The sequence below is a fragment of the Cervus canadensis genome, chromosome 20 (genome assembly GCF_019320065.1).
Source record: "Cervus canadensis isolate Bull #8, Minnesota chromosome 20, ASM1932006v1, whole genome shotgun sequence".
NCBI classification, from domain to species: Eukaryota; Metazoa; Chordata; class Mammalia; order Artiodactyla; family Cervidae; genus Cervus; species Cervus canadensis.
Window position 1 is genome coordinate 59,487,883 of NC_057405.1, and position 25,216 is coordinate 59,513,098.

The following is a 25,216-nucleotide window of genomic DNA, read 5'->3' on the forward strand; positions in this document are numbered from 1 at the left end:
CTTTCAGGAGGTATCTTGATTGGTTTTACTAATTTTGTATTTGACCTTTAAGCCTCTTGAACTATATGCTACTTTGTCCTAGTCAGTCTTATAGGCGGGGGAGAGGGGGCTTTAAAACAAAGTTATTAAAAATTTGGTAACTATAAAGAAAACATAATTTAAAAAATGCTTTGAAAAAAACTAATTTTGGTATAAATGTTATTATTGTCTCCCTCTTCAATTAGAATAACACTTTTGAGGAATAGACTTCAAAATTCATGTAATTTTTTTTAGCATGACACCCCCCCAAAAAAACAACAGTTAGTGTTTCTCTACCATCTCCTCCTTCCTCACCAAATAGCTAAAACATAGAAACAGACAAATAAAATAAAATTATGGTATGCCAAGTCAAAGAAATATTTTGTACTTCATAATGATTATAGAGACTATCTCATAAAGCAGAAAAATACTTATGTTAAAATGCTGGGTAAAAATGGGATATATGTGTGATTAAAGCTACATTAAAAAAATAAAGACCTGTATTTTTGTTGTTGTTTGTTTTTTAGGCACTAAATCGTGTCCCACTCTTTTGTGACCCCATGAACTGTAGCCCGCCAGGCTTCCCTGTCCATGGGATTTCCCAGGAAAAGAATACTGGAGCAAGTTGCCGTTTCCTTCTCCAGGGGATCTTCCTAACCCAGGAATCGAACCCACGTTGCCTGCACTGGCACGCAGATTCTTAATCATTGAGCCAGTAGAGAAGCCCTAACGACCTATGTTATGTATATGAAAAATGACTGAAAGGAAAATAAACAACAGATATACTAACGGTATCTACAGCAGTGATTACAGCATTTTTCTTTCACTTTTCTTGATTTTCAAATTTTTATAAAATGGAGTTATGATAATATCTAGAACTTACACAATTTAGTATTAAAAATTAGCCTAAAACAATCATCTTGTCTTTATTTATTCGTAATTTGTCCTGTAGCTAAACAAAAAAACATTCACAGTGTGTCCTACCTGGAACCCGAGAGATCATCTGGCATAAGTCGACACTTAGCGCAGCAGCCCTCTGTAAGAGGTAACCCCAGGAATGCATCTGAATCTCATATCCCAGAAGAATATCAGGATCATACCTGAAGAAGAAATGAAAAAATTAAACCTTTAACCAGAGGAACTGCTTCTTCATTAAACAAATTACAAAATTAAAAATCTATTTTTTATTATATTTCTCAGGTGGGAAAAGGTGATATAGTGTTTACCTATAGAATTTCTATATAGGAAGGAATGGGGCATTTAGAGTTCTAAGTTTAAAGCTACTTTTGTAAAGCAAAAGTAGTTTCTACTTGGATTAGGGATTAGGTGTTGACTTGATATAACTTGGCAAAGAGGCTGCTAAAAATTGGGGAGGGAGGCAAGCATTACCAGTGAAATGCATGAATGAGGGTAAAGTTGAGATATAATGTGGGTAGGGATGGGGTGAAGTATGAAGGCATGTGTGGATACTGTATTTTGAAAATGATATCCCGGGTCATTCTGTTGTCACTTTCTACCCCTCTATGCTCTACTATGCTTAAACAGTTGTAATGCTGAGAAAGAAAATGGAAACTTCTTCCTTTTCCCTCCAATTTTAGTAAAGACTTGGTCCTCACATAAAGAAAGGCCTCAACAATGACAAGTTTGCCTCTAAACTTAAGAGGAAGGTGACTTAGTTTAATGGAAGGATGAAATATTAATAGGGGTGAGATTAATGTGGGGAAGCTAAACACCAAAAACTAGGCAAAAAATGTGCTCACTGTGGTCATATGGTTGCACTGGTAGAACTGACCTGACAATCTGCATCTAACTCAGAAGGAGTACTTCTTCTGAGGACTTTCACAGTAACCACCATAAAAAAAGTTTGATTACAGAACACAGGAGAATAGCATGAAGATTTACTTTCATAGGAAAACTGTGTGGGCAAGACAAGAACTGATTACAGTCTTAGTGGAGAACAAAAACTTTTGAGCAAAAAATACTGCAATGCTATCAAATGAGAAGTTCTAAATTACTTTGATCGTTGTACTGTGCTGGGCTTAGTCATTTAGTCATGTCTGACTCTTTGCGACCCCATGGACTGTATCCCACCAGGCTCCTCTGTTCCGTGGGATTCTCCAGGCAAGAATACTGGAGTGGGCTGCCATGCCCTCCTCCAGGGGATCTTCCCAACCCAGGGACTGGAGCCAGGTCTCCTGCATTGCAGGAGGATTCTTTATTGTCTGAGCCACCAGCGAAGCCCAAGAATACTGGAGTGGGTAGCATATCCCTTCTCCAGGGGAACTTTCCGACACAGGTATCAAACTAGGGTCTCCTGCATTGCAGGCAGATTCTTTACCAGCTAAGCTACCAGGGAAGACCCTGGTAATACTAATACTATTGTATTAGTATTTATAAAAGCCAAAAAGCAGAGTGAAAGATCACAAAAATGTGTAAAGTTGGGTTTCACATAACTGTCTTTAAAGTCATTCTGAATTATGGAATGACCAACCTGCCCAGATTATATCACTTAACACTTGAAGTATCATCCAACATCTATAGTATAAGATTATCTCAGTCTACTAATGTAAGCAATATCTGGCTACTCTGCAATTGTGGCACAGATCAGATCTATGGTACTTCAATGCATCATGGACAGACCGGATCTATGTTTAGAACCATTTTCTAATATTCTGTCATTCTTCCATAGCTATTTTCTTTAAAAGGGTATTTAATTGCCTTAGTTTGTACTTTGACCACAAAAATAAGAGTATCACATAAATGTCTCCTTATTTTTAATCCTGAAGGATTTAGTGGCTGACGTCAAAAGAACTAGGTTCGAACCTCTGCAGTATTATTCTTTTCATTTTTCCTATTAAGGGTCCTACAAAATACATTCCCTAATGTAAATTTCAATATCTGGTGATCTGCTTTTGATCCATTGTTACACTACAGACTTACAAAGTAGCCTTCAAAGTTGTTAGGAGAAACAGATAACATATATGCTTTCCTCTATATAAAAAGGACAGAAATTTCTGAGAAAACCACTTAATAAAACTTATAAATGTAATACAATAGCCAAATGGATCTTTTCCCCAACCTATAAAAGTGTTTTCTTGGTAGAAAGTGCCATGCTGCTGGTAATTCTGGAACAGAGTGGGATTACAACATAAGTGTGGAGAAGCTAAAGAAAGCAAAGCATTATGCAACAATGTGGCCAAGACTCAGACTCAGAGATCAGAGGTTAAGTGTAGACTGATTCTTTAAAAGAAGTCCAGAAAGGTCCTAGAACCTTAAAAAAAGAGTCTCCCAACACTATTCCTGCTCACTAGTCTTCTAAAATATCCAGATTCTTAACACATCTTTTTGTTGATAGCAACTTCATCAACTCCTCCATTAATGTCAATCTCTCCTCAGAGCAAAGATGAACTAGCTGTGTGACAACTGCATCTCCCTGTAAAACTATATAATGTCTAAACTTGAAAAACTTGGGCAGAAGTGTTAAGTGTCTCGAAAGATCATCAAGGATAGGAGATGTGAAGGATTCCCATACACACACAAAAGAACCTGTGGCTGATATCTTTAATACTTCTCATTTAGAACAGGCATTGCAATTTGGTCACAGTTAACTCTGAACTTTTCATACTATTGGAGATCAAACCAGTCAATCCTAAAGGACATCAACCCTGAACATTCACTGGGAGGGCTACTGCTGAAGCCCCAATACTTTGGCTACCTGATGTGAAGAGCCGACTCATTGGAAAAAACCCTGATGCTGGGAAAGACTGAAGGCAATAGGAGAAGGGGATGGCAGAGGATGAGATGGTTAGATAGCATCACTGACTCAATGGACATGAATATGAGCAAACTCTGGGAGACAATGGAGGATAGAGCAGACTGGCATGCTGCAGTCCATGGGGTTGCAAAGAGTCAGACATGACTTAGCGACTGAACTATGACAAGCATTCTGAATTTAAGAGAAGACTTTAGAAGGCTGCTGGAGTATCTATCATATACATGTCTAAGCATGGGTACAACATGAAGAGGACGCCAAATTACTACAGAGCTCTTCTGTTATAACTGTTAGACAGTTCTTCCAATATCTTCATCTGAGTTTCTTTCACTCATGTAACATCTTATTATTGTAAGAATTATCTTTCCAATCAGCAACTTGCTCTGTTGTGGTAAATAGTTAATAGATTGTTTAAATACACTTATTTTTTGATAGCTATGAAAATTTTTTCTCAATTAACAAGTGTCTCTTGTAAACTACTACTGCTCAGAAATGACTGCTGAAAAAAATAAGTTACCATTAATGCTTCTCTTAATAGATTTATTAAAGATTTGGCTCTTTCAGAAAACCTGTGTCTTTTCAACATTTTCAGATCTATCATGTGTATTTATTTTTTGACCCAGAGGTTGTTCAGTCTTACAAGACTCTCAAAGCTGATAAGATATCTGTTTCAAGTTCAAAGTTCCAAGGATTCCATATTTCTTCTGTGAAAACATTTGGTGACAGTAACAAAATCTTGGTGACTTGTTCTTTAATTTTTGTAAATTTTATTCACTCTACTAGGTTTCTGAAAGTTATAGAAAGAACAAGGTTGAGTAAATGCAATTAGTAGTGAAGAACAAAATTGTGGAGAAAATGGAAGCACCAGAATCATGAAAATGATTTTATTTGCTTAGGCAGAAAAAAGCTGCTTCACAACTTATATTGTAGGTAACACTAAGACCTGTACAGATGACAGGTGAAAGGGCTCTAACTTAGGGAGTGGCCACAAGCATGGGGAGAGGAGAAGGAACGATCTTGAAAACTAATTCTGAGGCTAAATGGATAGGAGGGACTAATGCATTGACAAGGGAAAAAGAGACAGGTAGGACTCAAAACTTAAGTTAGGGAGGCTGGGGAAATGTGTAAGTTCAAGGAAACAGAGAAAGATAAAAAATGGCTGTGACAAGAACATAATGGATCTGGTTTTACTTTTTTAATAGTAATTTACATGACTTTACATGTTGGCCACCTGAGGAAGTAAATATTAAGAATGAAAAAATAAAGACAATAAATCTCTGAGACTATCCATCTGTATTTAATTCAGTTTTATATTCAGCACCTAGCACTGTATTTTACAGAGTTAATATTTAAGTATTGACCAGGCTAAGAGTTTTATGTGCTTTATTGCACTTAATTCTAATACCTATTACCCATTTTATAGATGTGGAAATTAAAGTTTAGAGAGATAAGTAACTGGCTCAAGACAAAGACAAAAAGACAGAGATGGCTGAGTCCCAAGCCTATGCTCTTAGCAAAGCCTGTGTTAAGTAGGTACTCAACAAATGAGGTTTAAGAAGGAAATAACCTTTTAGGGAGTTGTTTGGAGTAATACATAAACAACATTACAGAACTGAAATGCTAATATTTAACTCTTCTTCTTCTCTTTCTAGTAGCCATGTGATGTAGAGTAAGAACCAGAAGTTAATTTTATTTTCTTTACTGCACTTTTCTTAACAACTAGTATAATTCATGTTACGGACATTTAAGAAAGTTACTACACTTGCAAATGACTGACAAGATTCTCAATGTTGGCAGGTGAATCCTATTGCTAGGAATATACCTAACAAGGAGAACACAAGCCTACAAAGCCCAGGGACATTATTGGATATGCACTGGCCCATAAAATGGTATTTGACCAAAACTCTTACATGTTCCTTTTGCTAAGCTGCTTGCAGTGTGAGCACCGAAAGTACCTGACATGTTGACAAGCTGTGTGAGAAGATAAAAGATAGCACTGACAATGGTAAGACTCAGATGGATGGGAATCCATCCAGTCACCAGTACTATAAATAGTAAAAATACATTCCTCTTTTTTCCTCCCTAGAGTGGTGGGGAGTAGCATATCATTTTTTTTTCTTTGAGGCTCTGACATCTAACTTTGTTTCTTTGAAAATATTTTCTGGTGTTCTAATTTTCTTTCTTAAAAGATTCTTTTTAATTGAAGGATAATTGGTTTACAATATTGTGTTAGTTTCTGCCATACAGCAACATGGATCAGCCATAGGTATACATATGTCCCATATATCTTGAACCTCCTTCCTACCTCATCATACCCTTCTAGGTTCTAATTTTCAAAATGGTTTGTGTTAATCCATTTGGGATTCAATCAGATGTTGAGTCAGTAAAATATCATCACTGATCTTTAATACAGTATATCATCTCACTTTTATAGGAAAAAGTTCTCCAAAGCAAAACAGAAAGGGTTGATTGTAACAACATGCTCAAGGACAGCTTTTATCCATACATCAGAATCCAAAGAGTATTTTCCAGCCTGCTTTTAGGCATTTAAAAACCTAAACTTAGCAACAGGCAGAAGTTTTAAGTTTCTAGAAAAGTGAAACACATGGCCACTGAGAGTTATACTCTTGAGAAGATGCAAAAGAGATACACTTGTTTTATTTTTAAATTAAAACAGCTTTTGTAAAACATCTTTTTCATAAATTTTGACAAGATTCTACTATCAAGCATCAAAGCCAACATCAAATGGTCAAAAGAGATTTTTAAGAAATTATGTACACAAAAGGGTATGTACCAGATAGTCCTAGATTTATGAACAGAGTATAATCCAAAGTTCTTGGAAATATGGATTTGTTTAGAATTCAGAAAACATTTTCTAAAAAAAAAAAGAAGTAAAAAGGTATTGAAATGGTGGTTCCTAGGGCAGAACCCTATTTAATCAATGATACAATTTAACTTTATAGTTAAGTTGTTATTTCATCACCACAGAAAAATGCTAAAATCTAACTGGAAAACGTTAGAAGCTAAGCTAGTATTTGTCTTTCACCAGCCCCTCAATCCTGAGAATGGAATATTCTTTTTTTTAATCCCTAATCTGATGGAACTGATGACGGTGATTGGAGATGAGAGCAAAATCCTTTCCAGAATAACTTTTCTTTCAAGGGCCACAGGAAGGGACTCACTTTCTCTTTTTTACCTTCACCTACATTACTCAGCAATAGCACAAAAGGACTGGAACAAAAGCTGGAAAAATCGGAAATAAAAACAATACCTCTTAATTATATTTGCAATTTCTTGAAAAAGTGCCTTCTCATCAGCAGCATAGGTAACTTCTAGTCCTGTGATTCCAGATCTAATAAGTAATGGGGTCTGATATCTGATATCTAAGAAATAAATAAAATGTTTATTATATATAATTGTGTTAAGTAGTAGTATCTTACTTTTGAGTAAAATTACACAACTAGAATACTTTAAAATAAGACAGCTTCCCCAAAGTAAACACATAATTGTTTCCTGAAAGTTTTCTTAAAGGTTTTCTAGTAAAATATGCAACTGAAAATTCAAATTTTATATTTTCAGCTATTTTCCTGAAGTCTACATTGACAAAATTCCCTAGATAACAAAATGTCACCCAAAAAGAAATTTTATTACTTTATTTCTTTTTATAGGAAGAGCTTTGCTTAGTAGAGAATATTTTAATTAGTGGTATGCTGGAGAATATTTACAAGCACCTCTCCATAGGGGGAAAAAAGAAAGCCCCGATTTGTACTGCTTGCTTATTTCTAAGACATGAGAAATTCTGACCATGGCTAAATTCAAACTACCAATGTGACATCAACTACTTCAAAAAATTCATGAAAATTTAGCAATTGGCTCATGAGCTGGTAGAAGCCAGCTCAAGCATATCACTGATTAAACTGCAAATTCCTGAACAGTTTTGTTCTGTTAAAGCTTCCTCCTCAATTGACTGAATTCAGATATTACTATTTAAAATTGCCAAAGAACACTTGGTATTTTATAAAATGCCTTATGTGGTATCCTATATGAAGAACCTCTGAACTTAAAGTATATGTATTTATGAAGAAATATCAATAAAATTGGAATATACCTTAAGTAGTTTGCAAACCATTACCTTATAGTAGTAACTTTTAAATTTTTAAAAAATATTTTTGGCCACACTGCAAGGCATGTGGTATCTTAGTTCCTTGACCAGGGATCGAACCTGTACTCCCTGCACTGGAAGGGTGGAGTCTTAATCACTGGACCACCAGGAAAGTCCATAACTTAACTTCTTAAAGCAAAGAAAAACTCTGTATTAGCAGCAAAATACCAGCATGTATATATAAGGAAGACTGTCCACCCAACCTATAGATACACAATCATTTGAATTCAACATTAACAATTAGTATTTCATATAATATTTAGATCAAATTAGACATGCTAATTGGAAATTTTATTAAGCTCTTTATATTGTACTGCTTCTGACTTCTAACAATAATTCAAGAATAATGAATCTAAGACAAAATTATATACAACACTTCCTACTCCCACCTCAGCAAACATTTAGAGAGGTTTTTTTTTAAGGCTAGCAAAGCTTTCTTACCAAAGTTTTATGAGCACAATGTAAGAAATGAAAATTAAATGCCAGTCTTCCTCATGAACATAGGTGCAAGCATCCTAATATAACTGGCAAACTGAATACAGCAATAGCTAAAACAATATACATCAAAGCCAAGGTGACTGTATCCTGGTTTTGAAAGTTCTCTTTAACACTAGGGAATCAGTTACTTTAATCTGATACAATAACAGATTAGAAGATGTGCATGGTAGGAAACTCATGGATGCATAATCAACAAAACAGTACTATTTGAGGGAATTCCTAACCATAAGGTAGAGAGGGGTTCTTTATGCTTGTTTGGTTTAGACTCTGAGCACAGAAACTGCCCCAATAAAAGGTTCTTCCCAGGGTGAAAGAAAGTGTTAGTCTCTCAGTCATATCCAACTTTTTGGGACCCCCTGGACTGTAGCCCGCCAGGCTCCTCGGTCCATGGAATTCTCCAGGCAAGAATACTGGAGTGCGTAGGCATTCCCTTCTCCAGGGAATCTTCCCGACCCAGGAATCTTTACCGTCTGAGACACCAGGGAACCTACATACTTCCTGGGGTATGTAGGTATAAAATTAATAAAAATGACCAATACCTTGACTAGATACTGTCTTGTCTTTATCAATCACGATTACACCTGTGAGTTCTGTTTTGTCTGTATCCGGCAGTGGAGTGTCAGATGAGATGCAGTAGAACAGAGCACAGATTGGGTCAAATTCAGGATCTGGTTCTAAGTCTCGTCTAGTTCGAGCATGTAATTCCACACTGATTAGGGTAAGATTCTGTATCTATAAAAGGAAATAAATACCATGGTTTTAAGCATTTTTTTGAGACAAGCTGAAAGTAGTATATTTCACTAAGGCTCTGAGGAAATACATATGGAAAATTACAGAAAAATGACTATATAGGACACAGTCACAATTTAACATTCCACAAATTAAAACTAGGTTTTTAGTTCTAAGATCAGATTAAATCAATTCATGTTTTTCTTTTAAAAACTCTCCCTAGAGTACATGCAGTGCCTCTCAATTTTCTCAATTTCTATTTGAGAAAGAATGACTAGGCCAAAAGGTTGTACATTCAAACCAAAGTCTGTTACTTTCTATCCAGTTAACTGTTGTTCTACCTGTACTTTAAACTCAAAAGAGTTCTGTTTTTTAGTCTGAAACTCCTACTTATTTATTGTCTGAAAATTACTTAGACTTTCATATATAACAGGCAATTTTTTAAAGTTTTTCCTAAAAAAAAAAAATTGTAAGAATTGTAAGATGTCAACTATACAACAGCCAGGTTTTTGAACACGCACATTTTCTCTTTGACATATAATCCAAAAAACGTATTATTTTTGCTTTTTACACTTAATTTCCTATGCTAATAAAAACTCTTTAACAGTAATCCTTACTTAGTTCTCTAAGACAGAGTTAAGAATAAACTCTGGATAAGAAAAAAAGATATAGATTGGATTCATGATTACAGCTGGAATTATAGCCATTACTGTACCAGTGTTATACATATATCTGGCAATGGAAAATAGGAGACTACTGTTACAATACTGCAATTATTCAGGTCACCTTAGTTCAATAAAGGATCTATATTTTGTATTTATCGTGCATGCCATCTGTTAAAGAAATGTAAATGCAGAAATTCTCCTTAGCGATGGGAGTAGAATTTAATGGATATCTCTGGAGGACAACTAAATAGTATCAATCAAAATTTTATAAGGACAGAACAAATTAGTGGTTACCCCTGGGAAGAGAAGGGGGGAAAGTCATGACAGGATAGAGGATTAACAGATACAAAATATTATGTATAAAATAAATAAGCAACAAGGATATATTGTAAGCACAAGGAAATACAGCGATTATTTTATAATAACTTTAAATGGAGTACAATCTATAAAAATACTGAATCACTATATACCTGAAACATATAATATTGTAAATCAATTATTTCCATTAAAAACAAGACATGTCCTTCAATCTAGCGTTCCTACTCTTGAGAATGTATCCAGAAGATATACTATGTATGTAGCCAAAATATATGCACAAATTGTACAAAGATGTTTACTAGGATGATACTATTTTCAGTTTTTATAAGTTATAAATGACTAAAAACCTAAATCTCTATCAGTTTGGAACTGGTTACTGCCAATAAATTAGGTGGCATACATCAATGCTACACAGAATGAATACTCTGTAACCTTTAACATTTTGAAAAGAATGAGCCAGATCTCTATCTCCTAATATGGAAAGATCACCATAATACAGTGATAAAATGGAATAAATGAGTGTAATATACTAAGCACATGCATAGAAAATGTCTGCAAAGAGACAAAAAACACAAAACTGTTTATTGTTTTGGGGAAGGGAATTCAGGTGGGAGAGAAGCTTACTTTTCAATGTAAATATTTTTGTCTTGGAAGTTTCTTTACCATGTACATGTAATAGTGCATGCATTCATCAGTAAATTTGTTATTAAGTACTTTTTTAAATATAAAGAACATTAATTATGCATGTATAGGCATATGGAATAAAACAAATCTCCAAAAATTGTGAAATGGAAACCTTCTCCCTAAACCTAAACAAAACAAAAAATCAGTTTAATGAGAAAAGAAGGAACATGTGGAAAAACTGTGGAGAAGACTGAAGACAATTTCGGGCCAAAAGAGTTCTGGAGGCTGATTTATTTATACACCAGGCCAAATTTCACATTCCAGTTCTGCCTTTTCACTCCTCAATATAAAATGCATTATAGTTCTTAGGGGTATTTTTTTTAAGCCAACATATGGAATGATGAGATGGAAAGAGATTTACTGAGTGTGATCAGTAAAGAAGGGGGTAAGAAAAGGGAATACAAACTTCTTTTTCCGCACTGAGTACTTTATGTGTAGAAGAGAGAGAGAGAAATCAGATCAGGGTAATGTAAAACAGGAAAAATGCTTGGAGCACAATTTCCTAGTAAAAGGAATACAGTACATTAGGTTTTTTTGTGTGTGCATTCCCTATCTGACCACCAGGCGGCGATTTGGACTGTGCCTTGAGATGCAAAAAGCGTGTGAGGAAGCTATGAGCAACTTGCCAGACCTTCAAAGAGATTTTAACTTCAAGAAGGCCCAAGATTCTGAAATAGGGTTACATAGAATAAAACAACAGTATAAGAAGGAAAATATGTTTTTCAGATAATAACAAAAAAATCAAATGCAACAAGTCTTTTTGTTAAGGTCTATCACATTTGCTTTGATAAATACTTTTTACAAAATATTTTCTTTAATTTTTGAATTTTGGGTGTGTACTTGATAAGATAAACATTCCTGAGCTTGTTACTTAATATATCTGAGCTTCAGGGGATAGTATAGGATCAGCTATAAAACAGGAACTAAATGAATGCTGCTGAATGAAGAAATGTGCAAATAAACTATTAGGGAGACAAGACAGTCCTGATCTAATTCTAAAAAAGTAAAAATCTTAGATCAAAGTTAGGGTAAAAATGAAGACAATATTTAAATTTTTCTTAGTCAACTCATCTAATTCTCAGAAGACAGAACCTACTGGAAACCAAAAACCCAACCAAAAAAATCATATTCTCTGCTATAAGGGCAAAGACATAAAACAACTGTATAAACCAGTACTGACCAAAAGAAATATGAAAGTCACATTCATAATTTAAAATTTTTCAGTACTCACATTAAAAAAAGGTAAGAATAGGTTAAACTAATTTTAAAATATTTTCACTTAATGTATCAAAACTACCCATTCAACATGTAATCAATATAAAAAATTACTAATAAGGTATTTCATATTTTTTTTCCTATTAAGTCTTTGAAATCAGTATGCATTTTACATTTATGGCACATCTCAGTGAGGCTGCAGAAGTTGTAACGGAAATAAATTACTTAAAATTAAAAGAAATCTAAAATTTAATTCCTAGATATGTAAGCCAAACTTAAAATTCTCAATAACCAAGATGTTAGTAGCTACCATTCTGACAGCACACATATAAACAATGAAAATATATTCTAATTTCACCTCCTTGCCAATCAGACATGTTTTGAGTTGTCTTCTTTACAGAAATATTTATAGTAAAGACAGATAAATTAATGGTGAATATAAATTTACAGTGAGCCATTCATAAATATTCTCCAGTAAGAATGTACATTTTTTTCAAGATAGCTTCCTAGTCTCTGCATATGGTTTGTGTTGTGAAGATAACTGGGTTATAAAGATTACATGAACAAATGAATTGTACAAGCAATAATCCACTAAATCAACCAAACAGAAAATACAAGTAGGTATCACATTTGGGATGTGATATAACATGGTAATATAACAATCCCAGAGTAATATACAGAGTTTCAAATGGCAGAGAAACGTTTTCTAAATTTTAGCTTCTTTTTAAAAACTTCAGGTATAAGGTTTGAGAAAACTGTGAAACCACAAAGCAGTCTCAATAACTGATGACTACTTTAAAAGTTTCTCTGTTTCATATAAATACATAAAATAGTAAGGATAATAAGAACAAGATAAAGACGAATAGGTATAGAATTCAATTTAGTCCTCTCCCTGTAAAAAATTTCTGTACTTGTACCATAGAATAAAACATACTAAAGGTATATAGTGTATATGTGTCCTTACTGTTGCAGTTTTACCTCATGTAAAGCTTTCGCCTCCTGTAAGTTTTGTATGCTGACTTTGAAACCGTAAGTATTGTTTAAGGATGGTCCATCAATCTGAGAAGTTTCTTTCTTTGGGGTATTTACTGCTGCAAATTGATTCTATTAAAAAAAACACACAGAGCCAGAAAAAAATAATGAGCAATCATTTCCTTTCTTTTGATTACTTATTTCTGCTTAGATAACTTTATGCATTCAGTAATATGATAAACTAGTACCATCTCCTTAAATAAAAGAAGAAACTTAAGTATTTTATTTGCATTTTTTTCAGGCTAGTAACTCAAGATACCACACCTGGTATATGTAGAAATATCTGATATAATCTAAGTCAACCATATATTGATTCTTGAGTTTACAAACCCCAAATATTGAAAATAATAGCTTTGTAGAGAGTTGACATTTGTACCACATGGACATTTATCTTGACCTTTCTTGGAAACATGACAAGCAAGCAAACAATATATTTGCAAGTAGTCTGGCTAAAATGTATAAAAGATTTAAAATTGTGGGTTTGTATTTTACCCTAATACAACATGTATCTGAAAGATAAACTAAAGCATAATTTTCAAGGGGTTAGAAAGAATAGAATCTATTAAAATATATATATATATATTCTGATTTCCAAATCCATTCATAATTTTCCTGAAAGTGTTGATTTATGTTCATCGTACACTCATACTTGTTTTTAATATATGACTTTTAATTCAATACTGATTTTAAAATGATAGTTTTAAAAAGCATTTGTAATCTCAAAATAGAAATACTAAAATATATTTTATGTAGTTAATGATATTTACAAGAAGTGGTCAATACAGAAGTGATCTCTATCATATATTTCTAAGGATACATGTCTAATGAATACTTTTTTCACATAACCATGTATTTCCAGTTAAGTATTACAACAATTTTCAGTATTTGAATAAAGACATTTATGATTTTTCAGAGTTTTGGTAATAAATAATGTTGCTTTCCTTTGATACTTAGTAAAATGAACTGAAAAATCAATAATGCTATATTTGAGAAAAAAGTAATAAACCAAGAAAAAGGATATACTTTTGGTGGGATCAAAAATCACTTACTTGAGCTCTGCTGTCATTGGACTGTTCTGATTTTGCCAGTAATCAGTTAATGTATTTGTATCCTCATAATCCACATTTTGGCTATCATATTCACTTTCTCTGTAATATTTGTATTTACATATAAGAATCTTTTAGATCCCAACAACAAAAAAAAATTTTTTTAATTAGGCAATTTCTTGTTGTCTCAAAGACATGTAAATAAATGATGCAAAAATATAATAAAATTATTAAAAAACTGAGACACAAAGTTATCAATTATCTAACTGAAATCCAAGAATAAGAATGGATCTTCCACTGATCTTTAAATACGTTTAGCATAGTTACCTTTGCTTGTGTTAAGAGTACTCTTCTAAGAGCGTCAGTATTACCTCCTTTCTTATGACTCAATTTCTGGGTTTTTGGTTCTGCAGAAAGAAATTTTATATTTAACATACAAATCAACGTTGCCTGCTTCTGTGTGTGTTTTTTCTTTTTTTTAATTTTTGTTGTTCCAACTCTCAGATACCATTCACGAGTATTGTCCTATAAATTCTTCACAAAGATTACACAATTTAAAAATGAAATTGATTCAAACCTGTGATTCCCACACTAAAATAACTTTTAATATTTGTACTATTAAAAATAAAAACATTTAGAAATTAGTTGTTGAATTTTATTCCTCAGTTATTACCCTAGGGAATCATTTAATCCATTCACTGATTTATCAAGTATATATGAAGAAAAAAATAATCTTGTACCCTCGTGAGGTCTAGAGAGAGAATCAGACATTGATCAAATACATATAGAAAAGTAAAATTTAACTAGGGTAAGTACAAGAAAGCAGAAGATAATTGAGAAATTTTATCTAGTCAGGGAATTAGGAGGGCTTTTTTGAGCTAAAATCCAAAGAAAGAATAGAAATTAACTAGGAAAAGAGTGAGAATTTTCCCTGATTACCAAACAAAAAAACTGGAAATTGTTAAGGGTGAATAAGAAGGCTAGGGTAGAAGCCCAGGTGAGAAATGAGGGCTTGGTAGTACCAGAGACAGAGTTAGAGAGTTTTGGGTAATTTAGGAAACAAAGAAGTGTGAAAACCACAGGATGGGCAGTGAGGGAATCAGGTGATATTATAAATAAGACCACTATTTCTGACCTGCGTATCTCAGTGACAGAAGAACTGGTGGTACTGGCCATTCAAATAAGGAATAGTTTTCAATGTGTGGGCATGTATGTGTGTGTATAAAGCGTGCTAGGTGATTGGTAGTGAATGGATGCAATGAGATCATAAACTAAGATTAAAAAATACTGACCTTGTGGTGCTTCTGAGCATTCAAGTAGAAATGCCAAAGGTAGCTGGATATAGTGTTCTGAAGCTTAAAAGAGAATTCTGAACTGGAAATTTAAATTTGTGAATTATCAATTCTGTGGGCAGGAACTAGGTCATTGAGGGAGAGAACACAGAGTAAAGAAAGCTGAAGGCTAAGCCTTAATAAACTACAATATTTAGATAATAACTGAGAATGTGAGGTACACTTCAAAGGGAAGCAAGTAGGAAGAAACAGAGGCGGGGGGGGGGGAAAGAGAGGAGTAGGGGTAAAGCCAAAGGGAGAAGAAGCTCTAAGAAGGAAGGTGTGGTCATAAGAACAATGGCTGCTTGGAGGACATGTGATAGAAAGACTGAAAAACATCCACTGGCTTTAGCTACATGAAGATTATAGAGAATCTTCACAAGATCCATACTGGTGAACTGATGGGGGCAGAATCCAGTTTAGAGTGGGCTGACAAATGAGTAGGATGTAAAGCAATAGAGCTGTCAAATTAGAGAGATCTTTTAAGAAATTTGGCTTTAAATGAGAGGAAAAAGAGTAGAGGCTAAAAGATGGAAGGTCAAGATAGGTGTTTGGTTTTCTATTTTACAGGGTGGGAAATATCTGGATATAAATCAAAGCCAGTAGGAAAAATTAAGTTGAGAAGATAAGGTTTCTGAGAGGGCTCCTACATTCTACCCAGAAGGCAAGAAGAAAGGATGGAAACAGATGTGAGTATATTTCACAGCAGAAAGATAAAAAAGTTATCATGTGATGATATTTAAGACATGATAAAAGAACAACCTCTCATTAGCTGAGCTAAATTACATTTAAAAAGCTCTGATTTTCATTACATAGTCAATGCTGGTTTCATTTCTGGTATCTGAAGAGCTCTATGGTGGCTTTCTGTTATTTGTAAACTTACCTGTTGACAAAGGGCTAAGGCCAGCTGCTTCAGGAAGCCTTTCCAGGAGTTTTCTCTGTACGATTGGTGTACTATGAAGGCAAAGTGATTCACATATCTCAGTTCTTGTCCTAACATTAATTGGGGATATCACTAGAGGCTCCTGGGGCTCAGTGCAGGGGCTCTTCTGTACACTATCTTTTACGGGCTTTAGCAAGTTTTCAATAGTCAGAGAGTGTAGGTCCTCTACTGGTGATGAGGGTCTGTCATCTCCATTTAATGTTTTGGAATCTGGGGATGTTGCCTGTTGCCAAGGGGGAATTGCTGGAGAATCAGGAGAGCTATAACTAATAGAATAGTCACCGTCATCATCCTGATCTTTCTCAGCATCATCTGCGGAAGCAACTAGTGGCAGTGTCTGACTTTCACTTGCAATCTGATGGCATTCTGTGGTTGGCACTTGTAAAGCAATCTGAGAATTGTCAACATCTTCCTTGGTATGTGCTGTAGTGGGGAGTATATGTGGAGTTGTATCCATTTTTGGAGGCGCTACAGGTCTGTCATCTGGATTAACTGAAGAGCTGAAGTCTTCAGCAGATTTTACAACTCCAGTTGGCTCCGTTTTAGACAGTTTCTTGGAACGTTCATATTCTTCTTTGGCTTGAAGCCATGCCTGAACCAGTTGTCGACTTGGGGCACATTTGCAAGGCATGATCACAATTTTTTTATCTTCAGCCATTTTACGATTATTACTTGATCCTTTATTGACAGCTGCTTGGCCACTGCGAGGGGGTGACCCAGGTCTTGGATTTTGAGTCATTGCTGAGAAGGCTGTTTTCCACAGACGAAGTCCTTCCAAAGAAAAGTCTCCCTCAAACTCAGCCAGATCATTTGGAAGTCGAGTTTCTACCATGAGAAGCCGTCCACCGATCTCCCTATAAACAACATATTTTAGAACAACTATTTTGTCTCAAAGAAAAATTACCAAAATATTAGCTCCTTAACTTAGAGATTTTTAAAAGTTCTTTTCGGAGTTTTAAAAATGCCTATTTCTTTCTTCTGTTTCCACATCCTATGCCCCAACCTCCACAAACATATATTTTATGCAGGTACATTCTATCTTTAGTCTCGATATGCTTTTTCTAACAGGTATATGACTACTAAATTAAAATTCCTTTGGAAGGTATCATCAATACCAAGGAAAGAAAGTGTCCAATGAAGACTTCTTTTCAAGGAGATGGTACAAACACATCTGATTCCTTTCCTCTATTCATCTTAAATAACTTTCCACTGTCACCGTATAAGAATAAAAATGCTGGAAGAATTTATCATCAGAGACTATACCCCAGATTTTATCTATAACCTTTTTATACATTCCCTACTCTCTATGCAGCAGTCTAGCAAAGCCTGTCCGTTGAAACAAGTTTTATACCCTGCCAAATTCCCTCAAACATTAAAAAAATCACACACAATTGATGTAAACTGTAATTCTTTCTCCTCTTTACACGAAAAAGGTTAATACTAACGCAAGAACTTAGCAGTTGGCAGGGTGCACATAGGTTAAATGCTACTAATGCATGTGAAGAATCACTAATTAAAAGGAAACCTGGCTTTGTTTCTAATAGTTACTGTAAGTATTAAGCTAAATTTCGTTCTCTAATATATCTATAGGTCATGTATTTATGCCTTCTGCAGCAACATACTTCTCTTTTTCTTCTTCATGGTATCTCTTTCATGAGTATGAAGATCATTCTTATAGTTTCTTCAATTACTTCTTGTAGGGCATGATTTCCCAAATGACCTGGTCACTTTCTAGATAAAACTCAATGAACTGAATTCTTATTTTTGATTGGAGCTGCAGGAACAGCACCAGAGTTACCACATTTCCTTTCCCCTATATATGGAAAGATTCTAGCTCTTACTAGTTAATGACATAATCAGGACTAGCACCTTCCCTGTACCTACCTGGCAGCTTTACGAAAAATCAGAAGAATTATTGTTATTGAAGGAAATGAGTACACATATGTGACTATACCCAACTCTAATATTACTAATACAGAGATCATAATGAAGTAAAAGATAAGCAAAAATTGCTGAGGTGTGGTAAGTTCAGCTTTCTTGAATATTTTCAGCAGCATGCTAACTGCTACAACTCATGCTGTAATATATATCAACAGCCTTAAATTTTTCAGTCATCCTATTTTGAGAGTTTTAAGTAAAGACTCCAAAATACAAGAAATGCTTTATGAAGAAGGTATCACATAATTCTCTATAGTAGCCAAAGAGAGAACAACATTTCTGTCTAGTAATATGCACATGATAGAATATTATGCAGTCATTTAAAATGATATTTCAAGCACTCATAAATTTGGAAAATGTTTACATTATAATGGTGAGTGAGTCAATTTCAACATAATATTGTGACTATAGTAAGAACACATCATTAAAACAAAATAAAAACTATACTTAAAAATGAAAACATTAAAATATTAATAATGGTTGTTACTAGGTAGAGAAATGGTGTCATTTTTATTTCTTCTTTTCCTAAATTTTCTACAGTGAATACATAGTTTTTAATTAGAAAAATTTGCATAGGGTACAAATTTCAAATATAATGACTATCATCCTTTTATTTCAGCTGCAGAACAAGTGCCAAAGTTGGACAACAATTAATAGTAACACAGAGTAAATGACTAGGACATGACAAGTTAACTAAGAATTAAGAAGATGTGCAAGGCTAAGGAAGAAAATATAGATGAAAAAATATACCATAAATCACTACTGGTAAAGTCAAAGTCCCCAAAATAATGGAAACTAATGGCTAAGGAACATACGTTCATATATTCTGACAGTGAAATAGAGTTCCATTCATGTTAAAAAACCAAATGTGGGTACCAGGCACAAAAGAACAGCAAAACTATGTGCTAGGCAGTGTGGGGGTGAGGTAGGGTGAGGGATTTTCTACCTTTCACTTCAAGTCCTTAGAGGAGGGAACTTCTACTCTATATTTCTGATCACTTTTTCTCACCCCTTTCTTAAATGGACTCTTGTAGAAATTACTGCTAATCTGCTGGGTAAAAAGCCTGGCATTTACTGTCTGTTTCAGTAGGGTAAGGAACACAGTGCTGCTCAAGGTCAGTGCATACATGCAGTGTGGCCTCTTGCCTTCGCTGGCACATCCTATCTCTTTCCATCATTTAGATTAAGCAGGGTCTGCCTCAGCAGTCCTGGAAATTCTGCTCCGCTTCTGACTGGATGGCTGAAATGAACTGCCTCTCTCTGCAACTGATTAGGTAAATAGGATCAAAGACACAGGGGCAGGGCCAAAGCCATCCCTTAAACTTTCCGGATTAAGCCTTGTCCCCCAATTTAGCTCTTATCAGATATGTTCTACCTTGGTGATGCAGGCAGGACAGGATACCTACTTAACTACTGGTTTATAAATAGGCCAGGGCTGTGGTCTATTTATAAACCTTCATCTTTTGCTACTGGCTGTGTGTGTGCACGGATCTGTCTCTCTGTTTATCACTTTTCTGAAAAGATTCTTAAAAGAAGAGATGAGGGGAATCAAAGTCCATCTTGTACCCTACAAACAACAGTAACAATATGAATGAAGATGCTGGCAATATGAAAAGAGAGTGTATGTAACAGAAACAACTTAAAATAATCTTTATTTAGAGAAATATCCTGAGTATTTAAAACATATGTATGCTTATTTTCAAACATTTTTAAAAAACAAAGTTCTTTTTAAAATTATGAAAGCTTACCACTTTAGAAATAAATACTATCTTTAAAATGATACTACTACAAAAGTATTATGACATCCTTCTTGGCATTGTGTCACAGACAGTCTCTAATCCCTTAATGTTGATGCAGTGCAAAATAACAGATCAAGACCAACACTGATCAACTTAAATAAATTTCTCTGGGTACAACCATCCACCCAGTTTGTGAATTCTTTTAATATGTCCATAATTACAAAAGTGTTTTCATAATGATAGACTTACAGTATCACAGAGAAAGTAGTAGTCAGTTACCAAATTTTGTTATATATACATTATAATCATTCAGAGTGACCCAAGGGGAAAAATAATTCTGATTACCTGGGCTTTTCTGGTACATCAGAAGGATTACTGCAAAATGGTTCTTGGTAAATGGTTTCTGAAAGGTCATGATCCAACAAAGTTGCCATAATTTCTTCCCTACTTGGTGGGGACATAAGTGGTTTCAGAATGTGAGCAGTTCGAGGGGTGAAACTGCCGTTTTTAGATTGCGAGGGAGAGCTGGTAGACCTCGGCGAACTATCCGGAGTTGGTGTCAACACATCAGTGTTTCTTGAAACATACAATTCTAAATCTTCAGAGGCTGCATCTACAAGTTCACCATCAGGGGAGGATAGTACTGTAGTAAAAGAAGTATTGACTGCATCAAGAGACTGCCCCATTTCTTTTCTGGTATGACTTTGAATCCAGTCTGAACTGCCTGGCTGTGAGAGGCTAAGAAATACTTCTTTGCTTATTGAACTCCTATTTAATCTGGACTTTTCATTTAGACAGTTCTCTGACTGCTGGATACAGAAAGTCTCCATAATTGAATTAGACCGAGTTGTTAGAGGATGAAAGGTATTTTTCCACTGATTGTGGCGATGCTTCTCATTGCTCTCTATGGATGATTTCTCAAACAGTTCAGGACTTAGAGTACCAGATCGAATCCATGCAGTTGAGTCTGAGGCGTGATGTTTGTCTTCATCACATTTCTGGTTATCATGACTTAAAAACTCAGTTTTTTCTACAGTTTGTCCCGGGAAAAGATCCTGAACTGCATCACTTAGGAACTTCTGAGGCAAATTCTGATCAGCTGGGACAAACTGACTTCCAGAATAAAAACTACAAAATCCAGTTTGACCTATTGCATTAATATCAAAATTATAATTATGTTCAGGGGATAAGCTATCTTCAAGTGAATAACAACTTTCAAAACCTGGATCTGAAAAGAAGATGGGACTATCATCTGATAGGGAGTTATCCAACTGGCCAGAGTTTTGTAAATTTAGAGAGTCTACTTTAAGAAGTTTGGGAATTTTTTCTTTAGGTTTTGTACTTCTGGGAGTTCGAGGTTTCCTTGGAGATGTTACTGATCGTGTTCGTTTAACTGATTTGTTATGCTCAAGAGAAAAAGAGATACTTTTGTTTGGTTGCTGTTTATTAGATAATGGGTCTTGTATGCTATTTGCATTTTGTGCTTTCTGTTGTCTTTTCTGCAACAATTCTTTTAGAACTGCCAGGCCAGACTGTCCTTCACCAAATGCTGAAGGTGTTGACACATTTCGATTCCTACACTGAGAAAGTGCTTTGGTTTGTGAAATTGCTTCTGACAATGGCTTTTGCTTTACCCTTTCAGGTTTAAAGTTTGACATGTCTAAAATAAAACCCCTTTGTTTTTGCTCCCAAGCTATTTGTTTGATTGGGCTTCTCAAAGAAGTTACAAAGCAATTATTAGGCATCTGACTTTCCTCTGAAGCTGCATTTCCTGAAGAACAAGTTTCACTGTGCTTTGAATGTTCTGCCATGCACACAATCTGCTGCTGACTATCTTTGCAATGCAAAAAATTAGGGGCATACGTCTGGTCTGGCTTTGATTCTAGGGAATTACGATATTCGTTTAACTTTCCAAGAGATGACAAATAGCTTTTTTGTATATTTGCATTCTCTTCTATCTTTGGAGACATTATACCAGAAGACATCTGTGTATTCTGTGCTACCTGAGACAAATGGTTTGAAAGGTCAAATATATTTTTTTGAATCAAGCTTGATTCTTTTAGAGCAAACATAGCATTTTGACAATGAGATCGCTGAACATTAATTTTTGAGATTCCAGGTCCTAAAGAACTACAAACAGCGGAAGAATTCACATCATCTCGTGAACTGGGGAATGCCTGCAAATCTACAGGTTTCTTGCTTTCTAGGAAAGAAGAAAAGCAGCCAGATAAATTCTGTTGTGCATGAATTCCAGTGGGGACAGGAGCAGAAAGGGGATGATCTATAGCAGAGCCGATTAAAGACACATCTTTCTGTTTAAAAAGTAGTTGAGAGCCTCCAGAATTATCTGAGGTCTCAGGCACATTCTGATGTTTCAGCACAAACTTAACTTCAGTACCAGCTTGAGATTTTAGTTTTTCTTCCTTTAATGTTATGTGCTTTCTTGGTGTACTTTTCTCATTTGTTTTTTGTTTCTGTTTTGCTCTTGGTTTCTTTTTTCCATCATCTACTAGTTTACTTGTCTGATTTCGTTTGTTCCTTTTCTTAGAAACTGTAGAGGGATTAACAAGCTTTGTTTTTGATTTCTTAACCTGCATTCTTGCTCGACTATTTTTTCCTATACGGGAATTAACAGTCTTACTATTATATACATTAGGACCCTTAAAAAGCATTGCTTCTTTATCGGCAGCAGCCATTATTATTTCTTCAGCTCTTGGATCTGTGGGAGACCAGCAGCGAGGTGGAGAAGAGTTTATGGGACTTGTGCTTCTCTCAGAAAGAAAACCTAGTTTAGACATAACATCACTATAATTTAAGTCACAGTCTTCGGTTTCAGCATTGTAAGATGGTGAGGGAGGAGAAAGAATAGCATGTGACCGTTTTTTCCTGAAAGACAAAGTTCTTCTAATATTTTCACTATTTGTCCTTTGTTGTTTACCAGTTTTTTTCTTAGCAGACTTATGTTTTGATTTTCTTCTGTGACTTTTCTTTGGTGTTAATGGATAAATGGGATATTTGGTTGCAGGGGAGTCAGGAACTTTTGGCCAAAAATCCTTCAAAGGTGCAAGTTTTTTATACAGTTCCATTTTTTCCTCTGTTAATATTACTTGTTTTTCTTTAGAGTCTATTTTTCCTAGTTTCACAAGCATATTTTTCCTCCCTCTAAACCTATTAATAATAATGTACTTTATGATGACAGGGGGCAACTTTTTAGACATTTTTCTGCGTTTTCGAGATTTGAGAGTTCCATCTAAACTTTCACCAATTTCCATGGGATGAGGTAGGCTAATTTTTGAGTTGTGTGTTACAAAACCTGACTCACTATCTTCGTTCTCATAATTTACCTTGCGTTTGGCTCTAAGGGTATATTTATTTCCATACAATCCAAAGGACTGCTCAGTTTCTAAGGTTCCTTCTCCAAAGTGACAGTCTACAAAACTGTCTGTAGATGTTTTATTTTCAAAAGTTCCACGGGTGACCTTAATTAAATCGCTAGCCAATACATTATCTTTCTCAGAATTATTACTATTACAAGGATTATTTTGTATACAATTATCTTTTGAGGATCCAGTTTCAGCAGTTTTGGTAGAAGTCTCTTGATGACTTGCAAGCTTCTTTTTATTCATTTTTAACCGGGACTGTTTATTGCCAGGTTGTAGTTTATATGTGACAGGAGAGAGTTTTTGGGGCCTACTGAGACAATTAGAGAGAACAACACTGGGAAAAAACATATAATGTGCTGCTTGCTGGCTGAGGCTTGGTTTTTCTGTTTTATGTTCTTGAAATTCTTCATATCTAATTTTAAGTTTATTTAGTCCACTTTCATCAGCAATGCTATCAAGAGAATGCATCATAGTTCTATTTTCCCCTGAGCAAGACAGCAATTCACAATTTTCATTTAATGATGAAGGGAATAAACTATTCAGAGCTGTGCTGTTTCCTTTTTCATTTCCTTCAGAGGATAATTTACTCTTTGAATGATTTAAGTCAGAAAAGTTGAAAGAATTTTTGCCCAATGTACTTTCATTAGTGTGACGGCTCATATGTATAAAAGGGGCATCCTTATCAATTTTTCTAATGTTTGCATACTTTCTACTTGGTACTTGTCTTGTAAGAGATGGAATATCGTCTTCATAATCAAAAGTACTACTTTCACAGGAAGATACTGGGAGGACATCTTTCTTGCCACTCTCTTTATGAGAGTTTTCTGAATGGACAGAACTGCTTAAAGATCCAGGATATTTCACAGAGTAAGTGCTTTCGTTTGTAAAAGAAGTGACTGAATGATCTAGACTTTTCTCTAGTTTGCTTGGCTGTGAAAGGTCTTCAATTAAATCTTCCTTGTTCAAAACATGGGAAGAAAGGGCACTTGTGTGTTTACACTGAAAGGTGATCTTAGCGGAAGATGGGGGTTCTAATGTAGCAGCATCTTTGTGAAAGATGGAAGGTTTTACTGATAGCTTGCTTGTTGCAATCACAGAAGAGTGGGTTCTAGAATTTTCATTGTTCAGTGGATTGTCTGAAATGAGGGAAAAAAGCATGTGCTTCATTTCAACTCTTCTAATTTTTAAAATATTTTCCTATATCATGATGCTATCACCATGAAAGAAATTATATGAAATTACATTTGTATGTTTAAAACAGTTAACTCAACAGAAAGGTCATTTTTATCATTAGGATGATATCTTAGTCTGAATAATTGAGAGTTAGTTACATTTGACTATTAGTCATTATTTTAAACACATATGCCTTTGGTTAAAAACAGATGGTATCAATATTCATGCTTTTTGAGAGAATAAGGGAAAAAATCTCATTGCCTTGGAAAGTTTCCATAAAGTAACACACATCTTTGCATTATCACTCTTGTTTTGCATTATCACTTTAAATAAGCTAAGCATATTTCTTATAGTTTTCTATGCTTAAATGTTATGATAAACTGATTAAAGTATATAAAGCTCTAATCAGTGACTGATAAAAGCTATCCTCTTAGAAATGAGAAAAAACATACTTTATCTACATTCTCTCAAAAGAAAACATCTTTGAGAAAGACAAAATCTAACAGTACTGTCATAGTCTCACTTAGCCAACTGTGTAGAGTGTGTGACTATATTTTTCAAAATTAAATA

At 34.7% G+C, this 25,216-nt stretch overlaps 1 protein-coding gene across 3 annotated transcripts in view; it reads right to left on the reverse strand.

Moving 5' to 3' along the window:
* REV3L (REV3 like, DNA directed polymerase zeta catalytic subunit) overlaps nucleotides 1-25,216 on the reverse strand; it is a 174,829-nt gene that overhangs the window by 49,464 nt on the left and 100,149 nt on the right. For all 3 annotated transcript variants that reach the window (XM_043439689.1, XM_043439688.1, XM_043439690.1), the window contains 7 exons: nucleotides 20,436-24,609; nucleotides 16,354-17,267; nucleotides 14,467-14,546; nucleotides 13,040-13,165; nucleotides 8,990-9,182; nucleotides 7,062-7,173; nucleotides 1,003-1,118 (listed from right to left, as the gene is read on the reverse strand). In XM_043439689.1, the coding sequence (XP_043295624.1) occupies nucleotides 1,003-1,118; nucleotides 7,062-7,173; nucleotides 8,990-9,182; nucleotides 13,040-13,165; nucleotides 14,467-14,546; nucleotides 16,354-17,267; nucleotides 20,436-24,609 (5,715 nt within the window). The remainder of the gene's footprint in view (nucleotides 1-1,002; nucleotides 1,119-7,061; nucleotides 7,174-8,989; nucleotides 9,183-13,039; nucleotides 13,166-14,466; nucleotides 14,547-16,353; nucleotides 17,268-20,435; nucleotides 24,610-25,216) is intronic.